Source organism: Lepus europaeus, chromosome 7 (assembly GCF_033115175.1).
Source record: "Lepus europaeus isolate LE1 chromosome 7, mLepTim1.pri, whole genome shotgun sequence".
Classification (NCBI taxonomy): domain Eukaryota; kingdom Metazoa; phylum Chordata; class Mammalia; order Lagomorpha; family Leporidae; genus Lepus; species Lepus europaeus.
In genome coordinates this window covers 72,306,763-72,333,467 of record NC_084833.1, presented here as the reverse complement: position 1 = coordinate 72,333,467, position 26,705 = coordinate 72,306,763, and the positions used below count along the sequence as shown (strand labels likewise).

At 38.3% G+C, this 26,705-nt stretch overlaps 1 protein-coding gene across 4 annotated transcripts; it reads right to left on the bottom strand.

The window, feature by feature from the left end:
• Positions 1 to 105: 105 nt before the first annotated feature.
• On the bottom strand, positions 106 to 26,705 carry PCF11 (PCF11 cleavage and polyadenylation factor subunit). 4 transcript variants are annotated; one of them, XM_062196787.1, is made up of 16 exons: positions 26,217 to 26,705; positions 22,495 to 22,620; positions 20,585 to 20,773; positions 20,054 to 20,248; positions 17,316 to 18,430; positions 16,749 to 16,929; positions 16,168 to 16,651; positions 14,079 to 15,643; positions 11,388 to 11,487; positions 7,527 to 7,646; positions 6,859 to 6,964; positions 4,393 to 4,576; positions 3,393 to 3,548; positions 2,942 to 3,034; positions 2,305 to 2,340; positions 106 to 1,224 (listed from the first exon to the last, which is right to left on the bottom strand). In XM_062196787.1, the coding sequence occupies exons 1-16, from the start codon at positions 26,406 to 26,408 to the stop codon at positions 1,009 to 1,011; spliced, it is 5,058 nt and encodes a 1,685-aa protein (XP_062052771.1). In that variant the 5' UTR covers positions 26,409 to 26,705; the 3' UTR covers positions 106 to 1,008. The 4 variants fall into 4 exon arrangements, with proteins under 4 accessions (XP_062052771.1, XP_062052772.1, XP_062052773.1 ...); XM_062196788.1 differs by having other exon boundaries at positions 6,859 to 6,961; XM_062196789.1 differs by having other exon boundaries at positions 16,561 to 16,651.

Genomic DNA, 26,705 nt, shown 5'->3' with positions numbered 1-26,705 from the left:
GCCTGGCAGGTACCACACTCATGTTTTAAAGAACAGATACAAAAGGAAAACATAAGAAAATGTCACATTCTAAATCCACTCAAAAAATAAAGAAATACAAGCAGGAAGTTTCTTCATCATTCTATTTATTACATGTATGAATATTAACATCTCATGGTATCCATCTACTTCAGTCAAAACCAACAAAGAAAAAAATTAACCAGGTTTGAAATGAATGCTCTTACAGATTTTCCTGTAACTTAAAATAGAAATATGTTCATCTGCATTAAATCGTTTGACAATTTGAAAAACATCTTTTAAAAAAAAATCACCTTTAGTACTTAAATATATGTTAATCATTTGATGACATCAGTGTCCATGTTCAAGAATAAAAGTTGCTTCATTAGATATCTCCAAAAATGGACATCTGGATGGTTCTCTAAGCTGGAGATATATATATACAGGTATGTATATATACAAATATGCTCTGGTTTTTTAAAATTTTCCAATCTGGCTTTTCTGTGAGCAAAGTCCTTCAGTGCTCTCTCACAACCCCCTTTTGAAAGATAAAACTTCAGACTTTGCTGCTTTAATCGTGGGAAGCTACTTAGAAAAGAATCTTATGTTGAGGTTGCTGTTCAATTCCATTTTCACCCAATAAAAAGTACAGAAACACTGTCTTTATTTGATGGTGTGCATAAATATTACACTCCATGAATAGCAAAAATATTTTTTATTTATAATTTACAGTTTCACAAGTGAAAATCGTACATTTTTACACATACAATTTCATTTTGTTAAATTTGCACACATCTACAGAACTTTCACACAACAAGCACCTGAAACTGTGCAGGCAGTAGGAAATGCAAATACTAAAATGTATTTATTAACCAAATGATAGCTGAAGGCCCTGCCTCAGCTAGACAATTTATATAGATTTATGTCTATATATACATAAAAAAATTCTTCACCTTCTAGATCCAACAGCAGCTTTTTTTAAAAAAGAAAAACATACCTTTCTCATTTTATTTAAACGGACTCGACTGTATCATTTTCTGTTTTAATTTCAGTGGGTGTTGCTATGCTTTCCTCTGTACAAGCTGGTGGGGTATCAATTTGTTCTTCCTTAACTTTGGGACTTTCACAGGGTTCCTGCAATTCGTTTTTGACAATGTTCAACATAATGTTCAATGGGTTTTCAACTGGTGTCTTGCTGGGAGATGGTGTACAATCAAATGAAGATGTCTACAAAATGAAAAGCCCTATTAGTACTAATGAAAGTTAAAAATCACATTAAGTGACAAGCTCTAAAGGATCCTTGTAAAGGCAAAGAACATAAAAACCAGATGCAATTGAAATACCTGCTTTCCCACAAAACTTGCCATAAAGGCAGCCATACTCAGCAATGAGCTAAGGACAGATACACGCCAAAAGAAGTTGATTAGACATGCTTCTATAATCCCTACACAGATGGTAACCCTAGGGTTTTTGTGACTTTAGACACAGGCATATTGACAGAGAGCTCCATTCATTGGTACATTCCCAAATCCTTACATGGCCTAGGCTAGATGACCAGGGCTGGGTTGGGGTTGGAGCCAAGAGCCAGGAATGCAATCCTAGTCTCCCCATGTGGGCTGCAGGAACCCAATCAATGGAGCTAATGCTTCCTGCCTCCTCTTCACTGGTAGAAAGCAGGAACCAAGAGCCAGATTCAGGAATGGAACCCAGGCAACTCCAGTGCAGGATGTGGGTATCTGGACCACCAGGCCAAATGCCTTGCTTCTACTGAGGATTTTTTTAAATGCCTACAGACCACCAAAACATCCTAAGAAACTACAATCTGTAAATACATCTTCCAAAGCTTCAAACTGTCACACTACAAATATGTGTGAATTTAAAGGCCAAGAGATTGGTGTCTTTCAGATTGCATGCATGTGGTCATTTTCATTTAAAATTCATTCCTGGATAGAGTATATTAAAAAAATAAACCATAGCTATAGAAACCTATCCTATCATGAGCCTTCTCATCTTCAGTTTACCTCACATTTTTCTGGGTCTATTAACAGTCTAGTAAAAGACATCAAGATTTAAGTGCCTAGAACACAAGGAATGATACTGATTTCAAAATTTAAACTGTTTGCATTTCACAGAAAATGACCCATTCACGTATATCGGTCCTATCTAGCACCAGTATTTACTGAACAACCTAAATGCTACATCAAAACACAAAAATGGATCAATATATTAAAAAAAGATTAAAAGCATCTCCAATGCAAGAAATAACTGAAGACATGTAAATTAGAATAAACACAGTAAACAACTTACATTTTGATAATCTTCATAACATGATGGATGATAAATCTGAAAAAAAAAGAAAAAGAATTCAAATGTGTATTCATTTGTAATGGCTATTCTGATATGATTTCTGTTTTTAAATTAATAAGACAATCTCTGAAAAGGTGACAAAAACCATTTGTTCACCAAAACAGATAAAATCAAAATTTTCATCCTTGCACATAGAGTTTGAAAAACTGATTCTCTTTAAACTTGTTTTATACATTTAAGTATCTAGCTTAACATGGTTTGTTTACAATTTTGATGATGAAATACAAATTAAAAATCAAAATCTAGCCTAACATGGTTTGTTTTCAATTTTGATTATGAAATATGAATTGAGAATCAAAATATTGTGGTTATATAGATTCATAAGACTCAGACCTGGGTCTATCATTTATTATGCAACCTCATATATATTTATATGTGTGTATATGCAATCTCATGTGTATATGTGTGTGTATGTGACTACTAAGATCCCTTCCAACTGAAACATTCCTTGACTCTAAAGTCCAGTACCCTTTTAAGACCAAACACCAGAAACAATTATGAGCCTTTCAAAGTAGTGACCTATCCCCCCCAAAAATTCAATATTACTGCTTCCTTACAGAGTAAAAGCCACAATTACCTTTCCATCTACTCTAATAGCATTTTTTAAATGCCATTCCTCCTCCTCTTCATCCCAGTATTGTTCAAATTGTTCTTGACAGATTTCACAGCTCTAAAACAAAATCACATAAAATAAAATTTACATGACAGAACACAATCCCATTAAGTAACTATATATGAACATTCTGTTGAGTGAGGAATTTTAGAGCATTCTACAGATATTAATGAAATTTTTAAGAATCTGCCAACCTTCAAGGCAAAAAGGAGTTAACATTTCACTGCTGTTAGTCACTGCTAGTGTCTAACCACGATGGTTATGAACCTCAAAAGCTAGATTACAAATAGAGTAAGCGTAATGGAAATCTTAAAATCAATATGAGGGATGTAATAAACTGATGTTTTTATGATTATTTATTGAAAAAAGTGAAAGACACACCCAAAGGGAGAAAATGTAAACATTCTTCTCTAACCTCAACTGCTCCAGCTGGTCCAGCGGGTACACTTTGAAACTCCTTTTCTTTAGCAGCCTCCTGAGTTTTGAGCACAACTTCTTCATGGACTTTTTCAAAAAACTGGCTCTTTGCACGTTCTTCTAGATCAGCTATTTCCTCAAATTCTATCCAGTCCTTAAAAAGAATTCATTTTTTTTTTAATGTTTTCATTTGTAAAATTTACCGCACAGCTTCAATATAATGCATTTTATAGGTAAGGGTACATTCTGGTAGGATATGCTCCAAAAGTGATTATTTAAAATTGGACTTTCTCTTTGAGCCCCATAACTAACAGAATAATAGACAACATCTAGCAACTAATGAACAATGAAGATACTAATTTTTCATTAACTCCAGTTATAACTACTAATTTAAGAGAAATATCATGTACAATTTTCTACAATAGTAGTCACAGAGCCTTGGAATTTCACAGCTTTTAGAAAGAGTTTGTGTGGGGCCATTATTGTTGCTGGCAAGTCTTTAAAGCTACCACCTGCAACAACAGCATCCCATATGGGCACTGGCTCTTGTCCCAGTTGCTCCACTTCCAATCCCGTTCCCTGCTAATGGCCTGGGAAAAGCAGCGTAAGATGGCCCAAGTGCTTGGGTCCCTGCCACCCATGTGGGAGACTGGGAAGAAGCTCCTGGCTTTGGCCTGGCCCAGTCCAGCTCCATGCAGCCACTGGGGAGTGAACCAGCAGATGGAAGATTTATCTCTCCCTTTCTCTGTGTAACTCTTTCAAATAAATAAATATAGCTTTAAAAAAAAAAAAAGAAAGAAAGAAAAAGTTTGTGTACTTCTCTAGTTTCAATGAAAATCAAATACTCTTCAAAATTCCTTTATTTAAAAAATGATACCTTGGGGTAAAATTTTATTCAGAAAACTTAAATTAGCTCCTAGCAATTATTTAAACTTATACTTTTAGAATGACATAATTTAAGCCTTAAAAGACAGTTCAAAGGCACATAGATTACTTACAGTTAAACTGTAGTACCAACGTCTGTGAGTGACTTTTCTGCTAACGTCCTTCTCAGTTCTATTTTGCCGGTAATGCCAGTCCAGGTGATCTGCATATACATCTGTCTGTGATGTTGTAAACCTCATTCCACAAGAATAACACTGAATACCAGTGTACAGCCGATTTATAACACTGTCATAACGTCTGTTTTGAAGAAAACAAAATCTTGGGTTTTGATAACATGATTTAATGGCTTTTAATAAACAACTACAGATATAACAGTGAAGCCAACAGCTGAGTGACTACAGTACCCAAAAATAAATATTATTCTCTAATAGTAACACTGATCCTCTTTAACTTTGGTGAATTTTAGAACCAGTAAATTTTAGAAAAAAAACATATATTCTATATTGATAAATGTGGCTTACTTATTTCCTTTGACCTAAAAATGCAATGACCCTGTACTAGTGAACAAGGTTATCAAACACCTGGCCTATTCTTAGCCTGTAGTCAGAATCAAGGTGGACACAGTAGAATAGTTAAGATTTCACTTTTCTAGATCTTTGAATTCAACTGCTCCCCTCTGGTCTTAAAAACAAACAAACAAAAAAGGCATCAAAGAAATAAGGTAAGTATAGATAACTGAAAAAAAAGATTAGAAGACCAACAGCAAACTGTGGCCAACAATAGGTAATTTTTAAAATTCTGGGTTCCCTATTTTGGAATATGTAAACAAACCAAATGACCTTGCAGGGCAGTTCTTAACTCCCTGAAGAATAAATAAATAAAACATAGTTGAATAAAGCCAAGTACAAACACTGGCACTCTGCATTCCAACAAATAGGTAGTTACAGTATTACTGCTAAGTAAGGACAGTAAAACAGCCAGCTAAAACTTCTGATCTACTTCCCTGTTAGTAAACCTGGGAAAGCAGCAGATGTCCCAGGTGCTTGGGACCCTGCCACCAACATGGGAGACCCAGATGGAGTTCCAGGCTCTTGGCTTTCACCTGACCCAGCCTTGGCCATTTGGGGAATAAACTATAGAGGACAGAAGATCTCTCTGTCTTTCCATTTCAAATAAATAAATAAATCTTTAAAATGGTGTAGTATAAAGTCTATATGCCTTAATTAAAAGGTTTCTTTGGGAAGAAAAATAAATTGAAAAAATAAAATAGAATAGAATGGTATAGTATTTGCATGTAACCTTGCCACATCCTCCCATGTATTTTAAATCATCTCTTAGATCACTTACTTAATACCTCCTAATACAATATAAATGCTATAAAAGTAGCTGTTATACTCTATTGTTTGGGGAATAACGATAGGGGTAAAAAAAAAAAAAGTTTATACATGTTGAGTAAAGATGCCTTTTTTCCCCCAAAATACTTTTGATCTACAGCTGTTTGAATCTTCAGGTGCGGAACCTACAGATACAAAAGGCTGACTGTATCTTCTAATTTTCCCAATGAAAATGCATTACTTAGAAAATGAAAAGTTTTGAAAAAAAACTTTAATGCTAGATTACAGAGAAAAGATTGAGATAATTATCAATACCTAGTATTTAAACTTCTTCTATATTCTGCATCAGAGATAAAAATGAAAATGTTGAGGTAGCCTTTTGGCCTAAGTACTTATGCAGAAGACCTGTTTTTAAAAGGAATTTAAAAGTGGTTTCCTGGCCGGCGCCGCGGCTCAATAGGCTAATCCTCTGCCTGCAGCGCCGGCACACCGGGTTCTAGTCCCAGTCGGGGTGCCAGATTCTGTCCCGGCTGCCCCTCTTCCAGGCCACCTTTCTGCTGTGGCCCGGGAGGGCAGTGGAGGATGACCCAAGTGCTTGGGCCCTGCACCCATGGGAGACCAGGAGAAGCACCTGGCTCCTGGCTTCAGATCAGCGTGATGCGCCGGCCACAGCGCACTGGCCGCGGCGACCATTGGAGAATGAACCAACAGAAGACCTTTCTCTCTGTCTCTCTCTCTCACTGTCCACTCTGCCTGTCAAAAAAAAAAAAAGTGGTTTCCTGATGTGGCTCACCACTGCTTACAACTCTTGGCATTACATACTAGAGTGCCTATTTTGTCATACCTATTCCACTGCTCATCCAGATTCCTGCTAATTATGTGCCCAGGGAAGGCAGGAAAAAAAATGGCCCAAGTTCTTGGGCCCCTGTCACCTACATGGGAGACCAGAATGGACTACAGGCTCCTAGCCTTAGCTGGACCCAGATCAGACTGTGCAGCCGTTTGGGAAGGGAACCAGCAGGTGAAAGATCTCCTTATCTCTCTCTGTCACTTGACCTTTCAAATAAATACATAAATAAATCTTTAAAACAAAAAAAAGTTTCCTAAATATTATGATATAGTTTATCATATACATATAAAATATTAAAAATAGAGGCTTCCTAAGTTTTAGAACAGTAAAAGGAATAAAATGAAATAGCATTACAAATACTAACTGTACATTTTATCTTAATGAAAATTACATACTGTTTCAACTCTTCAATAGTAAAATTAGTGAGATCTGGAACATCTTGATCTTCATTTTGATCTTCCTCCTCTTCAGGGGGAGGCTGAGCAGCCACTTCATTTACTTCTTCAATTGAGAAAACACATACAAATTTCTTAATACCTTTCTTCATGCATTGCTTATAAAGGAACACTTTAGTGTTATAAGCATACAGAGAGACCCACCTAGTCTATTCACTGCTTCTAATCTGATGTTTACTAGCCAAGAAACCTAACACATCCTTTATTTTGTTAAGTCTGATCTCAAAAATCAATCATCATGAAACCTTATTGAATCAGCATTCAATTTATTTGCAAATACTAAATTAATAGAGTAAATAGCAAACTATCTACACATAATAAAATCTGCACATAATATTTGCAGGAATGTAAGTTAATTGAAACAAATATATATAAAATATATATATAAACAAATATGTATACTATATAGGTAACAGTTTAATCTTTGAAAATTTTGAAGAATTCCACAATGAACTAATTGTATTAATTTTCAAAAAATAAAAATAAAAGGTATACCTAAGAATTCAAATATTATAGAAAGTATCATTATCACAACTTACTGTACCACATCATACAATTCCATAACTAAATGAAGCTTTGTGTACATGGAAGTATAAAACCATACTTACGTGTTGTAGCTGAGTCAGGCTGAGACAATTTGAGAATTCCTGTTTTTAGCAGTTTTGAAAATAATTCATTTACATCCACCTGACTGAGATGATTATCAGGATATGCCTTAGGAAGAGCTCCTTTAAAAAAAAAAATCCTTAAAGTGAAAGAACTTAAAGATCAAATTATACTATGCATTTTTCAGTCTCTCACCAACAATAAATGCCAAACTCTTATTAATAATGAGTTTAATTACTGCAAAAGTTCCTAAAATTAACTGTTCAGTTAGGTCAAAAGATTGCACCACTGAAAATACATCCTAGAATACCAATGAAAACAACAAAAACAGCAAAACTTCACATACATATTATCTAAAAAACCAGTACTGTCCACTTTTATCTAACTATATTCATGACAAAGAAGGATAGGCACCAACATTGTGGCACAGCAGGTTAAGTCACCAGCATCCCAAATGAGCACTGGTTTAATTCTGTAGTGCTCCATTTCTTATCTAACTCCTTGATAATGGGCCTGGAAAGGCAGTGGAAAATGGGCAGTGTTTGGGCCCCTGCCACAAATGTGAGAGACCTGGATGGAGTCTAGGCTCCTGCTTTGGTTTGGCCCAGGCCCAGATGTTGCAGCCATTTGGGGACTGAACCAATGGATGAAAGATCTGTCTCTCTCTCTCTCTCTATCCCCCTCTCCCTCCCTCTTCCTCTGTAACTCTGCTTTGCAAATACATAGAAACCTTAAAAAAGAAAAAAAAAAAAAAAAAAGAAAAAAAAAAAAGGAAGGAAAGTAGAATACAGGACAGAAAGTCTCAAGTTCCTTTCTATGAATCAATCCACACCCAACTTTCTACCTAATTATCTATTCCTATCTTCTAATCACACTGGAAAAAGTGGTTTTGTATAGGTCAAAAAATATATCAACTCTTTTTTGTTTTTGGACAGGCAGAGTTAGACAGAGAGAAAGGTCTTCCTTCCGTTGGTTCACCCCACAAATGGCCGCCATGACCAGCGCGCTGCACCAATCAGAAGCCAGGAGCCAGGTGCTTCTCCTGGTCTCCCATGGGTGCAGGGCCCAAGCACTTGGGCCATCCTCCACTGCCTTCCCGGGCCACAGCAGAGAGCTGGCCTGGAAGAGGAGCAACCGGGATTAGAACCCGGGTTGCCAGTGCCACAGGCAGAGGATTAGCCAAGTGAGCCACAGCGCCAGCCAAAAATATATCTACTCTTAGCATTGATTTCTAAGGGAGAAAAGCAAACCAAAGCTAAAATGGAAATATACCCGACTCCACTGACCCCTGATATGACTATTGTGCAAAATGAGCCAGGAAACTTAGAGTGTACCTGCCTCTATGACCTTTGCCAAATTCTGCCCTTGCAAAGCAAAGCAGCTCAGGCTACTGCCAAACATATGTTGGATTACTAAAGATTCAGGAATTTGCAAAAATGAGACAAGTTAACAATCTTTTCCTTATTCTCCTTAAACTACTGGTAAAGAATCAATTCTATTTCCTATTTTTACCAAGCACTAGTCTAACAACCATGATTCTTTAACTGAATTATGAAAACAATCTTTTAACATATATCAGACTATTATGCCTCTCATTACACCTCCAGAAAAAAGTTCTAAACCTCTAAAAATTCTTAATGACAGAAATTCAATTTATATGCGCAACATACATATTCCTTACCCTTAACTAATGTATACTCTCCACAGTGCCTTAGACATGGTAGGTTAATTAATGTCTGGTCAAATTAATGTATCAATAAATAACACAACCCCAACATTCAATAAATTATAACAGCATTTTGCACAATGGTTTAACAATTACATTCTATCAAAATTATTAGCTATTCTCATGTCTAGAAGCAGCCAAGTTTAATGATCAAGAGTATGGAAGCAGACTCCTGAGATTCTAGCTACAAATTTCAATTTTAGTTGTGTGACATGATTAAGTAATTTATTTTTTCCCCACTTTCCTATAAGAATAGTTCCTTCCTAAGGTTGTTAATGACTGAGGTGTTTGGCATTATATATATTTGTTAAGTTAAAAACAAAAAGCAAATGATCAAGGAACCTTGGAAGAAGTTAGGAGGGGCTGGTGCTGTGGTGCAGTGGGTTAAAACCCCAGCCTGAGGCCGGCGCCGTGGCTCACTAGGCTAATCCTCCGCCTTGCGGCGCCGGCACACCGGGTTCTAGTCCCGGTCGGGGCACCGATCCTGTCCCGGTTGCCCCTCTTCCAGGCCAGCTCTCTGCTGTGGCCAGGGAGTGCAGTGGAGGATGGCCCAAGTACTTGGGCCCTGCACCCCATGGGAGACCAGGATAAGTACCTGGCTCCTGCCATCGGATCAGCGCAGTGCGCCGGCCGCAGCGCGCTACCGCGGCGGCCATTGGAGGGTGAACCAACGGCAAAAGAAGACCTTTCTCTCTGTCTCTCTCTCACTGTCCACTCTGCCTGTCCAAAAAAAAAAAAAAAAAAAAAAGAGTGTAACGCTACCCTAATACATGTTTCTGAAAACAGGTTTTTTTAATGTTTCAGAAATTAAAGCAAGTATCAGGGACTGGCTTTGTAGCATGGTGGATGAAGCCACCACCTGCAATGCTGGCATCACATATGGGTACAGGTTCAAGTTCCAGCCGCTACACTTCTGATCCAGCTCCCTGCTAACAGCATGGGAAAAACAGCAAAACATGGCCCAAGTACTTGGGCCCCAGTCATCCACATGGGAGACCTGGATGAAGCTCCTGGCTCCTCACTTTGGCCTGGTCCAGCCCTGGCTGTTGAGGCCATCTGGGGAATGAACTAGTGTATGGAAGATCTCTCCCTGTGTCTCCCCCTTTAACTCAGATTTCCAAACAAATCAATAAATCTTTAAAAGTAACAAATAGGGGCTGCAGCTGTGGCGCAGCAGGTAAAGCCACCACTTGCAGTGCCAGCATCCCATATGCATGCTGGTTCAAGTCCTGGCTGCTCCACTTCCAATCCAGCCCTATGCTATGGCCTGGGAAAGCAGTGTTAAGATGGCCCAAGTGCTTGGGCCCCTGTACCCACATGGGAAACCCAGAAAAAGCTCCTGGCTTCGGATCAGTGCAGCCAGCCATTGCTGCCATCTGGAGAGTGAACCAGCGGATGTAAGACCCCTCCCTCTCCCCCCTCTGTAACTCTTTCAAGCAAATAAATAAATCTTTAAAAAATTAAATAAATAAATAAAGTATTACTACTTGGATGGGCTCGTTCTCAAAAAGTTAGTTAGCTTTGCAGTTATGTGACATTATCATAATTTATATATTTCCCATTTACTACATATTAAAACTAAAAATCATTTTTTAAGTCCCTATATCTAGCATTAGTTATTTCTCACCTCATGGTAGTAACAAGGTGCATATTAAAGGACCTGGTAGAAAAATCAGGTTTTTGGGGTTTTTTCTATTTGAGTGCCCATGAAGACAGATAAATTAATCAATTTTAGAAAGCAGTGCCCCACTAATCACTTAATAAATGTTTACTGGACGATAGCACACATAGAAAAACTCAAAATATCAAATAATTGAGATTTCTGACATTTATCATTTATTTTATTCTATCAATACAAATGTCACACCAAGTCCTCACCACGTAGCTTCCACCCAATGAAGTTCCTTCCCTCTTTTTATGATCTACAAGTCCTAGTTAACCATACCCTGTGAACAGGGTATGATTATAATCAACAATGTAAAGCTCTGGAAAAGAACAAAACCATTTTCAGCCAGACCAAATTTATCTAAACTGAATATGCCCTTTCAAATTAATATTTTATAAAACTGACAAAGTTAGCTATGCAACAAAAACAACAGTTGTCTTTTGAACAACGTAACGTTCATAAAATACATACCTGAGGGATTCTGAACAAATGCTCCAGGATTTTGTGGATGAACTGGTAAAAATTGTTGTCCTTGACCAAATGCTACTGGCTGACCAACACCAGTCAGAACCTTGAAAATAAAATTTATTTTAAGACTATCCTTTCTATATTTTAAATAAAACTTTAACATTCTAACCTCATAAAAATATCCACAAATGCCATTAGGCCTGACTTCTGCAATAAAAAAGACTTAAAAAAGATAACTTGACTGGGTCACTTCACTTATAGGACTTTCACAAAAAGGAACAATACTTTCCCCTAACAATACCTTTGCCTATTAGTTCCAGAGTTACAACGAACTGAAAAAGGGATCAAACTTCTTTGAAAAGTTTAATATATCATGTAAACATAAGATAGTCACAAACTAGTAGTGTGACCTTACAAGTCCCTTTCCTTGCTAGTGTCTTCCCCTAAGTTAAAACTGAAGAACTGACACTCAGCAATGTGACCTGCACATAATCATGACAGCTAGTTAGCCAAAACTTCTGACCTTTGACCTCTTTCCACAGATGTCAAAAACCTGCTGATTAGCAATCTGAATTCCAGGTGATCATCCTACTTGGCCTTAATTATCTTTGGATATGATTATAAATAGAGAACAAAATTGTAAAAGATGTCAAAGAGAATGTTAAAAAATAAAAACTGCACTGGCATTTAATATGGTATCTGTTTCCAAAAGGAAAGCTGCTATGCAAATAAATATCCATTTATAAGCAAGCCTTTTCATTTACATCCATGTGAATTTTCAATGGTGTGTATTCCTAATAAAAAACCCCATAACTCTGTATAATGCAGGAACAGTACTAAATACATCAAATCCCACTCTAGAGTTATCTGTCAGTAACAATTACAAGGCAGGCTTTATGGCACAGCAGGTTAAACTGCCAAATGGGATACCTTTACCTCCCATCAGAGTGCCAGTTTGAGTCTGGGCAATTCTGCACTTCCAATTCAGACTGCTAAAGTGCCTGGAAGGCAACTCATGATGTCCCAGGTACTTAGGTTTCTTTTGTTGAAGTTTGCTTTTGTTTTTTATTTTTTTGACAGGCAGAGTGGAGAGAGAGAGAGAGAGAGAGAGAGAGAAAGAAACGTCTTCCTTTTTGCCATTGGTTCACCCTCCAATGGCCGCCATGGCTGGCACACCACACTGATCCGAAGCGAGGAGCCAGGTGCTTCTCCTGGTCTCCCTTGTGGGTGCAGGGCCCAAGCACTTGGGCCATCCTCCACTGCCTTCTCGGGCCACAGCAGAGAGCTGGACTGGAAGAGGGGCAACCGGGACAGAATCCGGCGCCCCGACCGGGACTAGAACCCAGTGTGCCGGCGCCGCAAGGCGGAGGATTAACCTGTTAAGCCACGGCGCCGGCCCAGGTACTTAGGTTTCCTACCAACCACTGGGAAACCAGAAGAGTTCCTCGAGCCTGGTTTGGCATAACCCCTGGCTTCAGTCTAATCCAGCTCTGGCTTTTTCCAAGCATTTGGGGAATAAATGAAGAGAGAGTACTCTTGCTTTTGCTCTTGGGCTCTCTCTCTGCCTTTCAAATACTTAAAAAAAAAACTAGGGGTTGGCACTGTTCCATAATAGGTAAAGCTGCTGCCTGCAGTGCTAGCATCCCATTTAGGCAACAGTTCTAGTCCCAGCTGCTCCACTTCCAATTCAGCTTTCTGCTATGGCCTGGGAAAGCAGCAGCAGATGGCCCAAGTTCTTGGGCCCCTGCACCCATGTGGGAGACCTGGAAGAAACTCCTGGCTCCCAGCTTTGGATAGGCACAGCTCTGGCCGTTGTGGCCAATTGGGGAGTGAACCAGCAAATGTAAGACCCCTCTCTCTCTGTAACTCTACCTCTCAAATAAATAAATCTTAAAAAAAAAAATCCTATTATTTCTTGCAAGGCCAAAAAATAAGGTAACTTTTAAGTAGGCAGCCCAATTATTTGCTTAAACCACTGGATAGAAGTCTAATGCCTTGTTGACATTAATATCAAACAATTGTATTTCACTGGAGTGGCTGGAAAGATGGTGGAGAGTAGGAACAAAGGACTAAAAAATGAACTGTAGATGATCTGATTTTCCTAATTAACTCAGGCTAAGGAAATTCTTGGTCAAAGAACAGTCTAAGAAATCAGCTGTATGGTTATTTTAACCCATTATGTACCACCATCCTAAGTGGATAACTACAAAAACTTAAATGGAGCAAATATGGCACTCATTATAACTTTGAAATAAGTATTATGTTGAAGTAGTTGAAATATAGGCAGAATTGAAAACTTGGAACTAATGGGTTAAAAGTACATCATGGCTTAACAGCTGCCTAATGCAGCAGAGGTCTATGAAACATCCATAGTTATATAGTACCTCAGTCATAAAACACGAACAAAAATAAACAAACAAAAAGAAGAATGTGTGTGTGTGTCGCAGAGAGAAAGATTGTACAGTGTTTCTCTAGATCCTGGAAAAGCTAAAAGCAGCTTTAAACTGTGAATTTCATCCTCAGAAAACTCTCATCTCACTTCCCTAGTATGTGAGGTTCTGGAATATATTAAAAACTCCCTTTCAATGTGTACTACAAGCTATCTCTTGATTACCTACCTCAAATAACAGAAATATTAAAAAAGTTAACTTATCTGCACATCACATAATTTCAGAGTAACTACAACAAGCTTACCTGCTGAGAGGCCTGAATATTTCCTACTGTTAACGGGCCAGGTAAATTGCCAAAGTTTCCAAACTGAGAACTCTGAAGATTCTTTTCATCAAAATAGTGTCCAGGTCTGTTAAGGGGATTTGAGAAATTCTGGTTTCCAGGGCCATGTGGTCCATTAAAATTTGGTCCTTGAGGTGAATCAAATATTTGTTCATGTCTCTGGAACTGCAGTCCTTGGGATGGAGCATTAAAAGCACTGCCCGGTGGATCATTATATGGACCAGTCTGATTGAAAGACACTGATTCAAGCCTTTGTGAAGGATGATTGTCAAATCGTGTGCCTTGAAGACCAAGAGGAATATCAAACCTTGATGCCTGCTGGTGTTGTGGACCATCAAATCTTGGAGGTACACCATCAAATCTTGGTTGTATCTGCTGTCCAGGTGGTCCATCAAACCTCTGTGGGCCTGGCTGACCAGGAGTTCTTTCAAACCTAGGACCCGGCTGACCATGTAATCCATCAATTCGTGGCAAGAGTGATGGCTGACCTGGCTGTCCATCATACCTTAAAGCATGACAACCTTCAAATCTTGGACCACCTTGACCCAAAGGACCTTCAATTCTCAGGCCACCTCCTGGTACAGAAGGACCCTCAAACCTCATCCCACCTCCTTGTTGAACTAAAGGACCTTCAAACCTGATCCCAACCCCTGGTTGACCATGTGGACCCTCAAACCTAAGGTTCCCACCAAGTTGATTATGTTGTCCTTCAAATCTCAGACCACCCACTGACTGACCGTGGGGGCCCTCAAACCTCAATCCAACTCCTTGCTGTAGCAAAGGGCCCTCAAATCTGATCCCACCTCCTGGCTGACCATGAGGTCCATCAAACCTGATGGCAGCCCCAGCTGGACCATGACCCCCCTCAAACCTAAGTCCACCTACGGGTTGACCTCGGGGACTATCAAATCTAAGTCCACCCACAGGCTGACCATGAGGTCCCTCAAACCTTATCCCTCCCACAGGTTGACCACGATGCCCCTCAAATCTGAGAGCACCCACAGGCTGGCCTCCTGGTCCTTCAAATCGTAAACCACCTGCAGATCCCTCAAATCTCAGACCAGGTGAACCTTCAAACCTAAAACCACCACCTCCTGCTTGACCAATTGGCCCCTCAAACCGCAGAGGTGCCCCTACTGGTCCTGGAGGACCTTCAAATCTCAAAGGACATCCACCTCCTAGCTGACCTTGTGGACCTTCAAATCTCAAAGGGCCTCCTCCCCCCATTTGTCCTGGTGACCCATCAAACCGAAGAGAACCTGGTGTAGGAGGTCCATCAATTCTAGGGCTTAATTTATTAGGTCCTTCAAAAATCATCTTGGTTGGACCATCTCTGGTTACTGATGGCCTACTAGGTCCATCAAATAATGGTCTGTCTTCAGCCAAGGCCGTAAGTCGCTGATTTGTATCAAGGCCCGCAAATCTTGATGCTGGGCTATCTACAAACGGTTTATCTGAATCTTCATATCTAGGTCGCTTAAGTGGAAAACGATCATTGAATGGAGATCTCTGCTCTTCTCGTACACCTTTTAAAAAGAAAATATGCTTTTACTCAACTTGAATGTATATCAAATTGTCTTAAAATCTTTCAATATTCATGTAAATGTTTACCCAAAGATAAATACAACTCACTATACTAGAAGGGGGCGGAAAGACCGGATCAAGTACTAGATAAGAAGATGCCCTGTAGAGTCAGACAAACCTGGGTTTAAAAAAATTCCCATCCTGTCAATTTACTAATTAACTTTCAGAGCAAGTTATTTAACCTCTCTGGTTTTGTTTCCTATCTATAAAATGGGAATAATATATATTCATTGAATTTTAGGGATTAAATTACATATAATGAGAACACAGTAAACTACCTGACACACAAATGACCTCACATAAACATTAGCTCCCTTCCCTTCCCTTTCCTTAGAGGGAAAAACAAAATCAACAAAAAAAACAGGTAGTCTGAACAGGCATAAAAAAAATCCATCCCCACTTAGCTGGTTCATTTTCCCTTCACTGTTGTGATTCAATAAGCATAATCTGATTTAACTTTTTCTACCTTTAGCAGAGACTTGCTCGTCATGTCTTCTCCGGCCCTCATGGGGTGAAAGATTCTCAGCATAAGTACGACTCCCAGATATAGGAGAAAGACGTCTTGCTCTTTCACTAAATTGTTCTTTTCTGTCAAACTGTGCTCCACTATTTCTACTTGCATGTTTACTTTTGGATGGCTCACATTCTATTCCAGACAACAAGGCATCAGTCAAAGGGTAGTCAAAAATATCAGGATCTAAGAGATCAAGTCTTGGAAATGAATGCTGAACCTGTGTCCTTTTCAGTTTTGCTTTATGTTCATAGTAGGTTAATTCAGCATCAGATAAGAGAGGTTTCTTTTTTAATCCACCTTTATTTTCTTCTGTAGGACTATCCCGTACATTGCATCTATGTTTACCTTCTTGATACTGAAATAGCTGTCGAATTTGATGCACAACAACAAGGAACTCATCCTGAGTAATTTCACCCGATGCTAAACGTTCACTCGTCTGCATAGAGGTGATAAAAGGAAATTAAGTATTTTAAATATAAAGAGGACTTACAAAAATTAGAGAATAATGACAAGGTATTAATCATGGTAAATACCTTTTGAAGTAACTCTCTTTTGCTTGCAAGAGTTAACTCTTTAGGAATCTGAAGATTAGCATCTACACTTAATCGATGCTGTTGCTTTGGGGCTCGAGGTGACAAGATCCCTTTAGTGCTTGACCAGCTCTCCCTATGCCTTAGGTGAGGAGATTTACTATGTTCATCACCCTGTTGCAAGCTGAAATCACAAAAAGAAAAATGTTACACCAATATATTTAAAAATATATATTCAAGGATCATCTTTAAGGATCCTTTTCAAAGACTCTGGCTAAAATGGATATACGTAACTATGAAATTATTATGAACTAATTAAATGAGAACACAAGATATGATGTCAGGACATTCAGACATAAATTGTGATTCCTGCATGTATTCGTAGATTAACCTTTCTACATTTTAATTTTCTTATCTGTAAAATAAGAATATTAATGCTATTTATCTCATAGGGTTGTTTAGATTCAAAAATAAAGCACTATCATAGTACCCAATAATTTCCAATTTGTATATTAATGCAAACTTTCAAAATGTATTCATGATTCTACTTGACTTAAAATGTTATCATACCTTTTATTTTCTTCCCAACCAGATTTCCATCTTTTGGTAGACTTGGAACTTTGCCAATTTTCTATATTCTCTTTTGGTTCAGCGCCTGACTTTGTAGAATGCTGATTTACATTTTCTTGTGGTCGTTCTTCTTCAGTCTTTTTTATCCGCCTCGGATCACGAACATCCTGTTTGGTACTCCTCTTAGCATTTCTTTCTTCCCTGGAAGGTGGCGTAAACTCTTCCATATGTGACTGTTTAACTCCTGATTGGCGAATTTTTCCAGCTTTAGGTGTTGAAGTTGGAGACATACTCCTTTGCCTTCGTTTGGGTGACCGTCTATCTCTTCTCTTTGGTGAATGTATAATTGGTGACCGAGATTTAGGGGATCTTGACCTTGATCGCTTTCTAGTACTAGATCTCCCTGGTTTTGTCCCCTGTTTTTCCGATTCATCTGTCATTGCATCCTGCTGTTTTTGTACAATACCATTTATGATTTTATTTCTACTTCCAACCAGCCTGTGTTCAGATGATTTTGTGTGCTCATCTTTATCCTTTTTTTCTGCAGTTTTTCTCTTATCTTTTCCATCATCATCTTTGCCATCAGTCTTATCCTGAAGATGTTTTTTTAATCTTGGATCTCTCTTGTTCATATCAGACAACCTTACACTTTCAGATTCCTGATTTTTCAAGTCTTTTGTATGTGAGAATTTGTTTTTCAAAGGTGACGGTGATTTAGATTTAGATTTAGATTTAGAATCTAATTGGTCAAGTTCTTTCTTTGTTATTTTTTCACCTGATTTACTTTTTTCTTGCTTGGATGAGTTTTTCTCCAAGGGTACAGTTTTACTTGTCTTAATATCAGACTGGTTCAATGTGTTCATTAGAAATTCTTTCCTGTGACTTTGATCTTTCCCATGAGAGGAATGTTGGCTCATCCTGTTAAGGCGGGGATCCCGGTTAGTGCCTTTCAAATCCTGAATTTGGGATGGACCTGGACGGTTTTTCTCAGGTTGCACAGGAACCTGATGGGGAACTTTGACTGCCATAGGCGGAATTTGTGAAACATGTAATTTGGTTGATGCAGACCCAGGACCTAAATTGGAAGTTTCCTGCTGAACACTAAGAGAAACTGCCTGAAATATAACATAAATATTCATGTTGAAATGTAAAGCATGCAGACTGTCAAGAAATTAAAAACTAAAGAATATTATAAATTAACTTACTCAATATTATATTTATATTATATATTTCTAGTGTTTTTGTGTAGATCACAGGGGCCAGAGTTGTGGTGCAGCAGGTTAAGCCACTGTCTGCAAACCAGCATCATATATATATGTATATATACACACATATATAAAAGCGTTAGTTCAAGTCCTGGGCTCTCCACTTCCAATCCAGTGTGCCTGAGAAAGTAGTAGATGATGACCCAGGTACTTGGGTCCCTACCACCGACATGGAAATCCAGATGGAATTCCAGGCTCCTGGCTTCTGGAAACTCTCCATCTCTCCCTCTATATCTCTGCCTTTCAAATAAGTAAGTTTTTGTTTTTTCTTAAAATTGGAGGTCACAACAAAAAAGAGAATTCTATATACTCAAAAGGTCTGTTACTTCTTAGTAGCCCTTTTCTTTCGAGTTTTATACCATCAAGACAGAATGAAAACAAAAATCTTCCCTTGGCCTAATCAGGATTCCAGAAAGATGAAACTGAAAGATACTGCAAAATCACTATACTGCAGCTGCACAGGAGTCATTTCAGCTAAAAAACCTGTCATAAAACTTGGTTCCACCCAAAGTGGCAGCTAATAAACTTACAAAATTCTGCTTTGGAGTGGGCATTGTGGTGCAGTTTATGCTGAACTTAAGAAACCCACATCCAATATCTGAATACCTGGAATCAAATCAGGTCTCTACCCCTGCTGCCAATTCAACTTCCGACTAATGCACCTGGGAGGCAGCAGATGGAAACTCAAGTACTTGAGTCCCTGCCACCCATGTGGCTCCTGACTTTAGTCTGGCCCAGCCCTGGCTGTTGAAGACATTTGGGGAGTGAACCAGCTGATGGAAGATCACATAATAAATAAATAAATAAATAAAGCTTTCATATAATAAATCCTTTTTTTGAAAAAAAAATCTGCCTTCCTATGCTTCCTCAATCTCAAATAAAATCAGATGCTAAGTAAGCCAATCATGCATAGGAATACATAATTTCCCTGGTCTCCTTAATTGTGACGGTCTTTCTTTTGTAGACTCTCTAGACTGATTTCTGTTCATAAGGTCTAAGTTCATGAAACAAAAGAGTATGAAAAAAATATACCACATTAAGCCTATCATCTTGGGATTGAAATATTAAGTCCACTTAATATAATCACTAAACAAAACTAAAATGCTATCTCATAAATTAGCAATTTAGTAGCACAATATTTAAAGTTTTATAAAGAACTAGAAGAGAGACATTCTAAGTCTCCAAACACAAAGAAATAAGGAGACAGAAATGCTAATTATCCTGATTTGATCACGCTATATTCAGGTGTTGAAACATCACCCTGTACTCCATAAAAATGTACATTGAAGGAAAAAAGAAAACTATTTGGAAGAAATCACTTAGTTTATAATCAAGTGAATTTTACAATACAAACATTAAAATGTAGTCTCATGAATACATCATAATTTTAAAATAAACAGAAATGAAAAAGATAACTAAGGTAACCTGGAAAACAGGTTTAAAATAGGTAAAATACCCAATCTTACCACTTACCAATTGTGCCTTAGCTTGCTCTAGCTCAAGCTCCAGCTTTTTCTGCTGAAGTTCTAACAACTGTTTTTGTTTTGCCAGTAACTGCTGTCTTATTAGTTGTTCCTGAGTAAGATTCTTTTGTATATCAGGAACAATTGGAGGAGTAGAGATGCTGGGGGAGCTGACCACGGTGCCAGGTGTTGAAGGTTCCTCTGGCTATAAGAAAAAATAATTTGTTGAGAAAAATTTACCACAATTAAAAGGTGACTAAGAGGTAACTAAAAACGGCTTAACTCAATACCATCCAAAATCTTAAACAGCCAATCATGTTTTCTAATGCACACAGAAAATTCCAGGAACCTAAAACCCAAAATAAATGTTACACAATAACTAAGACAAATATACTTTCAAATAAAATTTTTAAGTACTCTTTTTCCAAACTGAATTGATTCAATACAAAGTATTCTACTTTTGCTTCTGGCAAGTGGTTTTAAAGAAGTTAAAATCTGATAGTTAAAATTACCAGTATAAATCATCCATATTAAAACTTACCGATTTATTTAAAAATTTAGGATTCACATGGATGCTAGATGTATTCACATTGGGGGGCAGAGGTTTAATAGGCCAAGCAGGATCTAATGAATTAACTCTGACATCCAGGGCATAAAGTTTCTTCAAAGGGAATATTTCATCCCATGTGGAACGTAATTTAAATAAACTTTTTCTAGTATTTTCATCCACCTAGAAAAACAGAACAATTCTATGGCTTGTTAAGTTACTATAGAACATTTTATATATTAATTATAAAAGTACATAAACTTCCGTTCTATTTCACATAAGGAACTGTACTTCCCATTTGAAAACATATAACCAAGAAAATCTGTCCTCCTTCAAAAACAAGTCATTATCACCTAGTCCTCATGCAAATAACTAGGCAAGTCTTTTATCTTTTGTTACTCTTAACTCTGAAAATTACAAAATTAAAAAATGGCTTAATTGACAGCTTAAATTCTTAAAATGTACATAGTACAAGTTGAAATTAAGACAAAACATTTTCATCAACCTTCAGCAATATACATGCTTTGTATCTAAACAAGCTATTTTGTGGTATGGAAGGTATTTTAATTAGAATTCACAAAATCTTAACCACTGATGAGCTTTCGTTTTATCTAACTTATCTGCTCATATTTGCAATGAGTGTAAAAAACGTATTAAATAAGCCATCAGAAAGACAAAGTATTTGAGAAAATTCAGATTTTTAACTTTAGAACAATAAAAGCTTAGCTACATTCATGTCTTTAGAAAATAATATACTTACTATAAGGTCATTTTTATCAACTGTAGTTTTGATGCTCAGATTCAGAAAAGGAATGCTACCAAATACTCAAATGAATTTGAACATACTGAAACTAAACCAAGAGGTTAGTTAAACTCTTCCAACTTCCATAATAAAAAGTTGGTTTCTCCTTGACTAGTCTCAGATAAGCAGTATTTAGCAAGTCTACAATACTAATGCTATCTGAAACTCAGGTTACCGTATTCTGTATTTTTTCCTAAGAACTTAAAAAACTCTAGCAACTAACTTCACATTTTCTCTTCCTGTGAATGAGTAAAATACTTGTTTTCACCAAATAATGCCAATTTTACAAATCTAACAACTATTAAAATTTCTCCATATACAACAGACACATCTACTAAAAAAAAAAACTGCTACCAATTATTTATTACAATGCAACATAAAACCTAAGTATCTTTTAAATACCCTTTTGCTGGGTGTTGAAAGATAAGAGCCTGCCTAGCAGAGAATTACCTCAGCAAATTCTGTCTTCCTCAACATAATACTGTATTAACACCAAACTACCAGATACAATGTTATGAAAGGAATTTACAGTCTCTAGCATGGGACCTAACAAGTCTTTCTTCTTAACACTAAAGTATTTTAAACATAACCAAAAGCAATTAACCAGTCCACCGTTTATACACACCTACAATATTCACATAAACATACTTAACAAAGTAACAAAAAAACTATTTCCAGAAAAAAAAAAAAATCTGGGTAATCACGAAGTGAGACACACTGGAGAATTAAGCTTTTGTTTACCTCCAGTTAGGAATAACAAACATCCTAACTCCAAAAATTTAGACGATGAACTTTGAAGTACTGTTTATAGTTTCATCTTTTCACCCATATTCTAGTGATGAAAGACCTCTTCAACCAAATGAAGAAAATCCAATTTAAAAAAAAAAATCACAATTCTAAAAAGCAAATCTATTCTTGGATAATGTAAAAATCCTACACTGTTTTTAAAACCTAACATAAAACCTTAAGCCATTGTTTGACAATCAATGTTCAAGAAAATAAAACACTTCACCACCCAAGAAAACCCAACACAAGGTAAGTATTTATTTAATCAGGAACATATTCTTTTAAAAAATTAAAATGTTTCGAAATGCATATATACCTTTTCAAACACACAAATAAATGTTGCAACTAGATTTTTAGTAAAGGCAGTGAGATACTCTCTTCCAACGTTTTTCACGATAGAATCCATAAGGTACATAACAGGAAGCTTTTCTGAGGAAGGAGCCTGAATAAAAAGAAACTGATAAGTTTAGTATTATGAATTGCCACCAAAGAATTACTTTTAAAAGGGAGTTTTACAATACAGACCTCTATTTCTGCTGGCACTAAATTATTTTTGAGTTGATAATAACTTTTACGAAACTTAGATGTTCAATTCGCTTACAATGATCTTTAGGTGAGCATATAAAAGCTCAGAATTACCAGGAAGAAAAATCATAATCTCTAGTATACTCATTTAGCACTCAATGAGACTCCAGGTGTATGTGATTTTTAAAAAGGCCTTTATAAGTAACCAAAAAAATAAAGAGGAAAAATTATTTCACTTAATCCAAGTGTTAGCGTCTCATATTAATTTATAATGGTGTGTCCAGATTCAATGAAGGTTTTTGTCCTCTGGTACAAACTCTTATTAATTTCCACAGATTTTTATGTTAAAATCTATGAAGCTTTTGTTACCTGTAAAATCATTAGGATTACTTCTCTATAATCCGAATGAACAAAGAAATTAAATACACATACGAAGTCAATACACTTGCACATGAACATGCAGGAAGGTGCAAGTTTACTGATACAAGAAAAACTGGATGAAGCAGCGGCTGAGTCATGTAAAGCAGGTTGAACTTGACTCCGGAAACCAGGATTTGTTCTGGAGGTTTTCTTCACAGCATGGACTCTCCGTCGAAATACTTGTCCTCTGACATGCACAAACCAGGGGTTCTATATTTGTGCAGAGCCAGTGTAGTGAAATGTTGCCCCAGTTCAGCTGCAGTGCCTAACCATCACTGGCTTTTAGCAGGCACAGCAAGCTTCCAGGAAGCATCAGCAGGTTCACAGACTTGTTGAGGAGCATTAGTACACACCAAATAAACTGTTAACTCTGACTCCACAGGAGCAACCATGATTTGGAAAAAAAAAAAAAAAAAACAGCAAATCTAGGTTATCCCTATTTACCCCACCCCATGTATAGAAACCCTGAAAAACACTTCCCCATAGCTACCTGTAGCTAGGGTAGGCTCACAGTTCTGGAGTACACAATGCCTTATTTCACAAAACGAATTGCCCATACAAGTGTGTGGAAATGCTCTTGCTTCTGTTAACACCTTTACAACCAAAGTTGGCTAATGAAACCTTTGAAAAACTTTGTATGAGAAACTCTTTTAAGGTACTAATAAAAGGGTTCACAAGGCCACTGCATGTGGGTAAACTACATTAAGTACCAACATGTCAAATGCTTTAGGCTGTGTCTTTACCTTACCACGTCATGTTTTATACCCTTTTAGTTATTATGAAGATAAACAGGATCTCTTTAACACCAAAATCTGTTCAGTAGACTACTTTTTTATTGTACAAGTGAAGTCATTATATGTAATAATCATTTTTGCTACTGCTGCCTTATGGGAGAAGTCAAATTAAGTGTGAATCCCTAAGTTTAGTAATGCTGAGATGCTGAAAGATTAAGGACACAAACAGTCACCTCCAGAAACAAAAAAACCGAGCCAGTTTGCTACCAAATGACAGAAAACCCTCCCCTCACCCCTCAACCCCAACCCAGATTAAGACAGTTCCCCCAAAGTGACTTTTACATCTGTCCCTCAATCTGGCTTTACAAAAATAACCAGGAAATGTGTGCCCAAAAAACTCAGCAAAATAGTCCATCTATTTTCACCACTCTGTGTACCGATATACAAAAACAAGTTTTATGTGATCACTATATTCAGCATTTAGTTTTCAGTTCTTGAAGGTCTTCTGGATCCATTAAAAATCAGCAAGGAAGCTGTTCTTTGATTGACAACCTGAACTGCACTGTGGAATATTAACACCCAAAATACAAACTGATTTTTTAAAAAACAATGTTGTTTTCCTTAAAAATGCCAAGTGCTGTTTTTTTCAAAAAGGCATGTCAAGTTAAGCCCGCGACAAGGCAAAAACTAAGTTTATGTCCAGTATGTTCGTGGTATCAATAAAAAGGATGTTGAGTATGAGGAATGTTTCCTTTTTTAAGTCTCATACTTTAAAAAAAAAAAAAAAAGAACAGCTGTTTCACAGACATTCACAGGAAAAGGTGAATGAAGGCTTGTATTTTTAGCTGTCAGGCTGAGCATGAAACTTGTTGAGCCCAGAAGAAAAACCTTCCTTTTTTTTCTCTTTAAATTAACGTATGACAGGACCACCTGAAACCGTGTACCTTGTGAACAGATTTACCCAAAAGAGTGGATGGAACCTAAAGAAGAATGAACCCAAGTCACTTTAAGACTTTTGTTTAAAACACACAACCACGTAGATAAAAATAAGTCTTGGAAACAAATTCTACACCTTACAAAGGTAAATAAAAAAGACAAATACATATTTTATATGTTTTATTCACAAATTTTATAATACCAGTCACACATTTCAAAACCATTTATTAGAGTCAGACCACTCAGTTTTACACTAGACAGAAACCGCCTCTAAACAATATATGGTGGTTGTTGTTAAAGTGGCCTTGTAAAAGGGGTTCACTCTGCTAAAAGGAGGCTCATCCTGATCATTGCAATCACTAACAACTAAAAAAACTAAACCGTAAATACAAGCTTGAAAAATAACTTAAACGTAGTACTGGGACGCTATTAAAATTCATCATAACTAAATTTAACAGTAACTTTACTTAAATGACATATCGCTCCCACATTAATCCACAGAAGAGGAGGACTACAGGGAAATATAAGGTGGCAGAGGACCACTTCGACAAGGGGTGAAGAAAAGCACGCCTTCACTATCAGGGAAGGGAGAGAAGTAGAAAAGGAAGAGGAGGAGGGGCTGAACTTTTCAGAGAAACTGCAAGTACTTGTTACCCACTGGGCCAGTTCTCCACCTACAGGTTGGATAAGATCTCCTCCCCCACCCAAACCCCACCCTCAACCCAGTTTCCCGTATTTTGGGGCAAACTACACCCTCCAATAGGAGCATAAAGTTTTATCTAGCCGCCCCCACCCCAAAATGGGGCTGACGGGTGTGAGCAGCTGCCTGGCTGGCAGGGAATGGATTCTTCTCTCTTCCCTTTCGCATCATGTGCTTTTCAGGCGCCATGTTGGGCTCCTAACAGGCGGCTGCTCCACTCGGGGCCAATTCCCTCTTCCCACCCTTCAACAGCTCGCTCCCAGGTCCCCCTTCACCTCCTTCCAACCCACAGAACACAATCACCCAAAAGGGTACGGGGTGGGGGGTGGGAGAAATGCGAGAACCACTCCCCCACCTTCCCAGGGACTTAAAAAATGGCTTGATTTAACTCTTCCCCCAAACCAGAAACTGCCTTTAAGTCTTCCCCCACCCCAAAGGGCTCTAGTCAAGCGTGTGTGTGTCCGGATATACAATGCGGTGGCCTAAATAGGGAGTTGGTGAGCGGAAGTGGGGCTCCACCCTTTATCCTCCCCGCTCCCTCCCCGCAAGAGAGGCCCACGCTCGAAACCCGGGCCAAAGACCGAGCCTGAGTTGGAAAGGGGGGTGGGGGGGTTGGAGAGGAGGAACACCGTCCCCCTTCGGATGGAAGCGAGACCTGGGATGAGGCTGACACTAAAATCAGGGAGTATTAGAAGAATAGGAGGCTGCGGGGTGTATAAAAACCTTGGCGGTTTGGGCCTCGATGAGAGAGACGATCTCCTTGGCGAAGGGCAGGTTCTCCTCGGCTAGAATGGTCAGCATATTGATGTGCGGTTTGCTATTGAAGGTCAGGTCTTCGAGCGATGACTGATAATCCCGACAGGCGTCCTCCCGGGCCCCTGCAGCACCGGCCTCGGCCGGCGTCTGCTCTGACATTGCGCCGGGCCCCCCTCCGAGGTCCGCCGCAGCTGAAGCTGAAGCCGCACTCGACACCCCGCCTCCCTTCCGACTCCTCTTCCTCTCCCCGGGTCTCTCGCGGCTCCGGCTTCACCACATGCTGACCGCGGAGGGGGGTTGGGGGACGACACAGGGGGAACCTCGGGAATGAAACGCCGCCGTCTCACGGGTGATCTGCGTCCACTTCCAGCCGCCAAAGAAGCTTCTTTCTCCAGACACAAAATGGCGGCGGCAGCGGCAGCTCCAGCTCCGAAAATGTCTGTGTTCCCAACCGCT

What these genes read in the sequence shown, in the direction of transcription:
- PCF11 (XM_062196787.1), bottom strand. Translation starts at nt 26,408, where the DNA reads ATGTCAGAGCAGACGCCGGCCGAGGCCGGTGCTGCAGGGGCCCGGGAG. An exon ending in TCGAGGCCCAAACCGCCAAG is followed by an intron (nt 22,621 to 26,216) that starts GTTTTTATACAC and finishes CTTTTTATTCAG; the next exon opens with GCTCCTTCCTCAGAAAAGCT. An exon ending in AAAGAGAGTTACTTCAAAAG is followed by an intron (nt 16,652 to 16,748) that starts GTATTTACCATG and finishes ACCTCTATGCAG; the next exon opens with ACGAGTGAACGTTTAGCATC.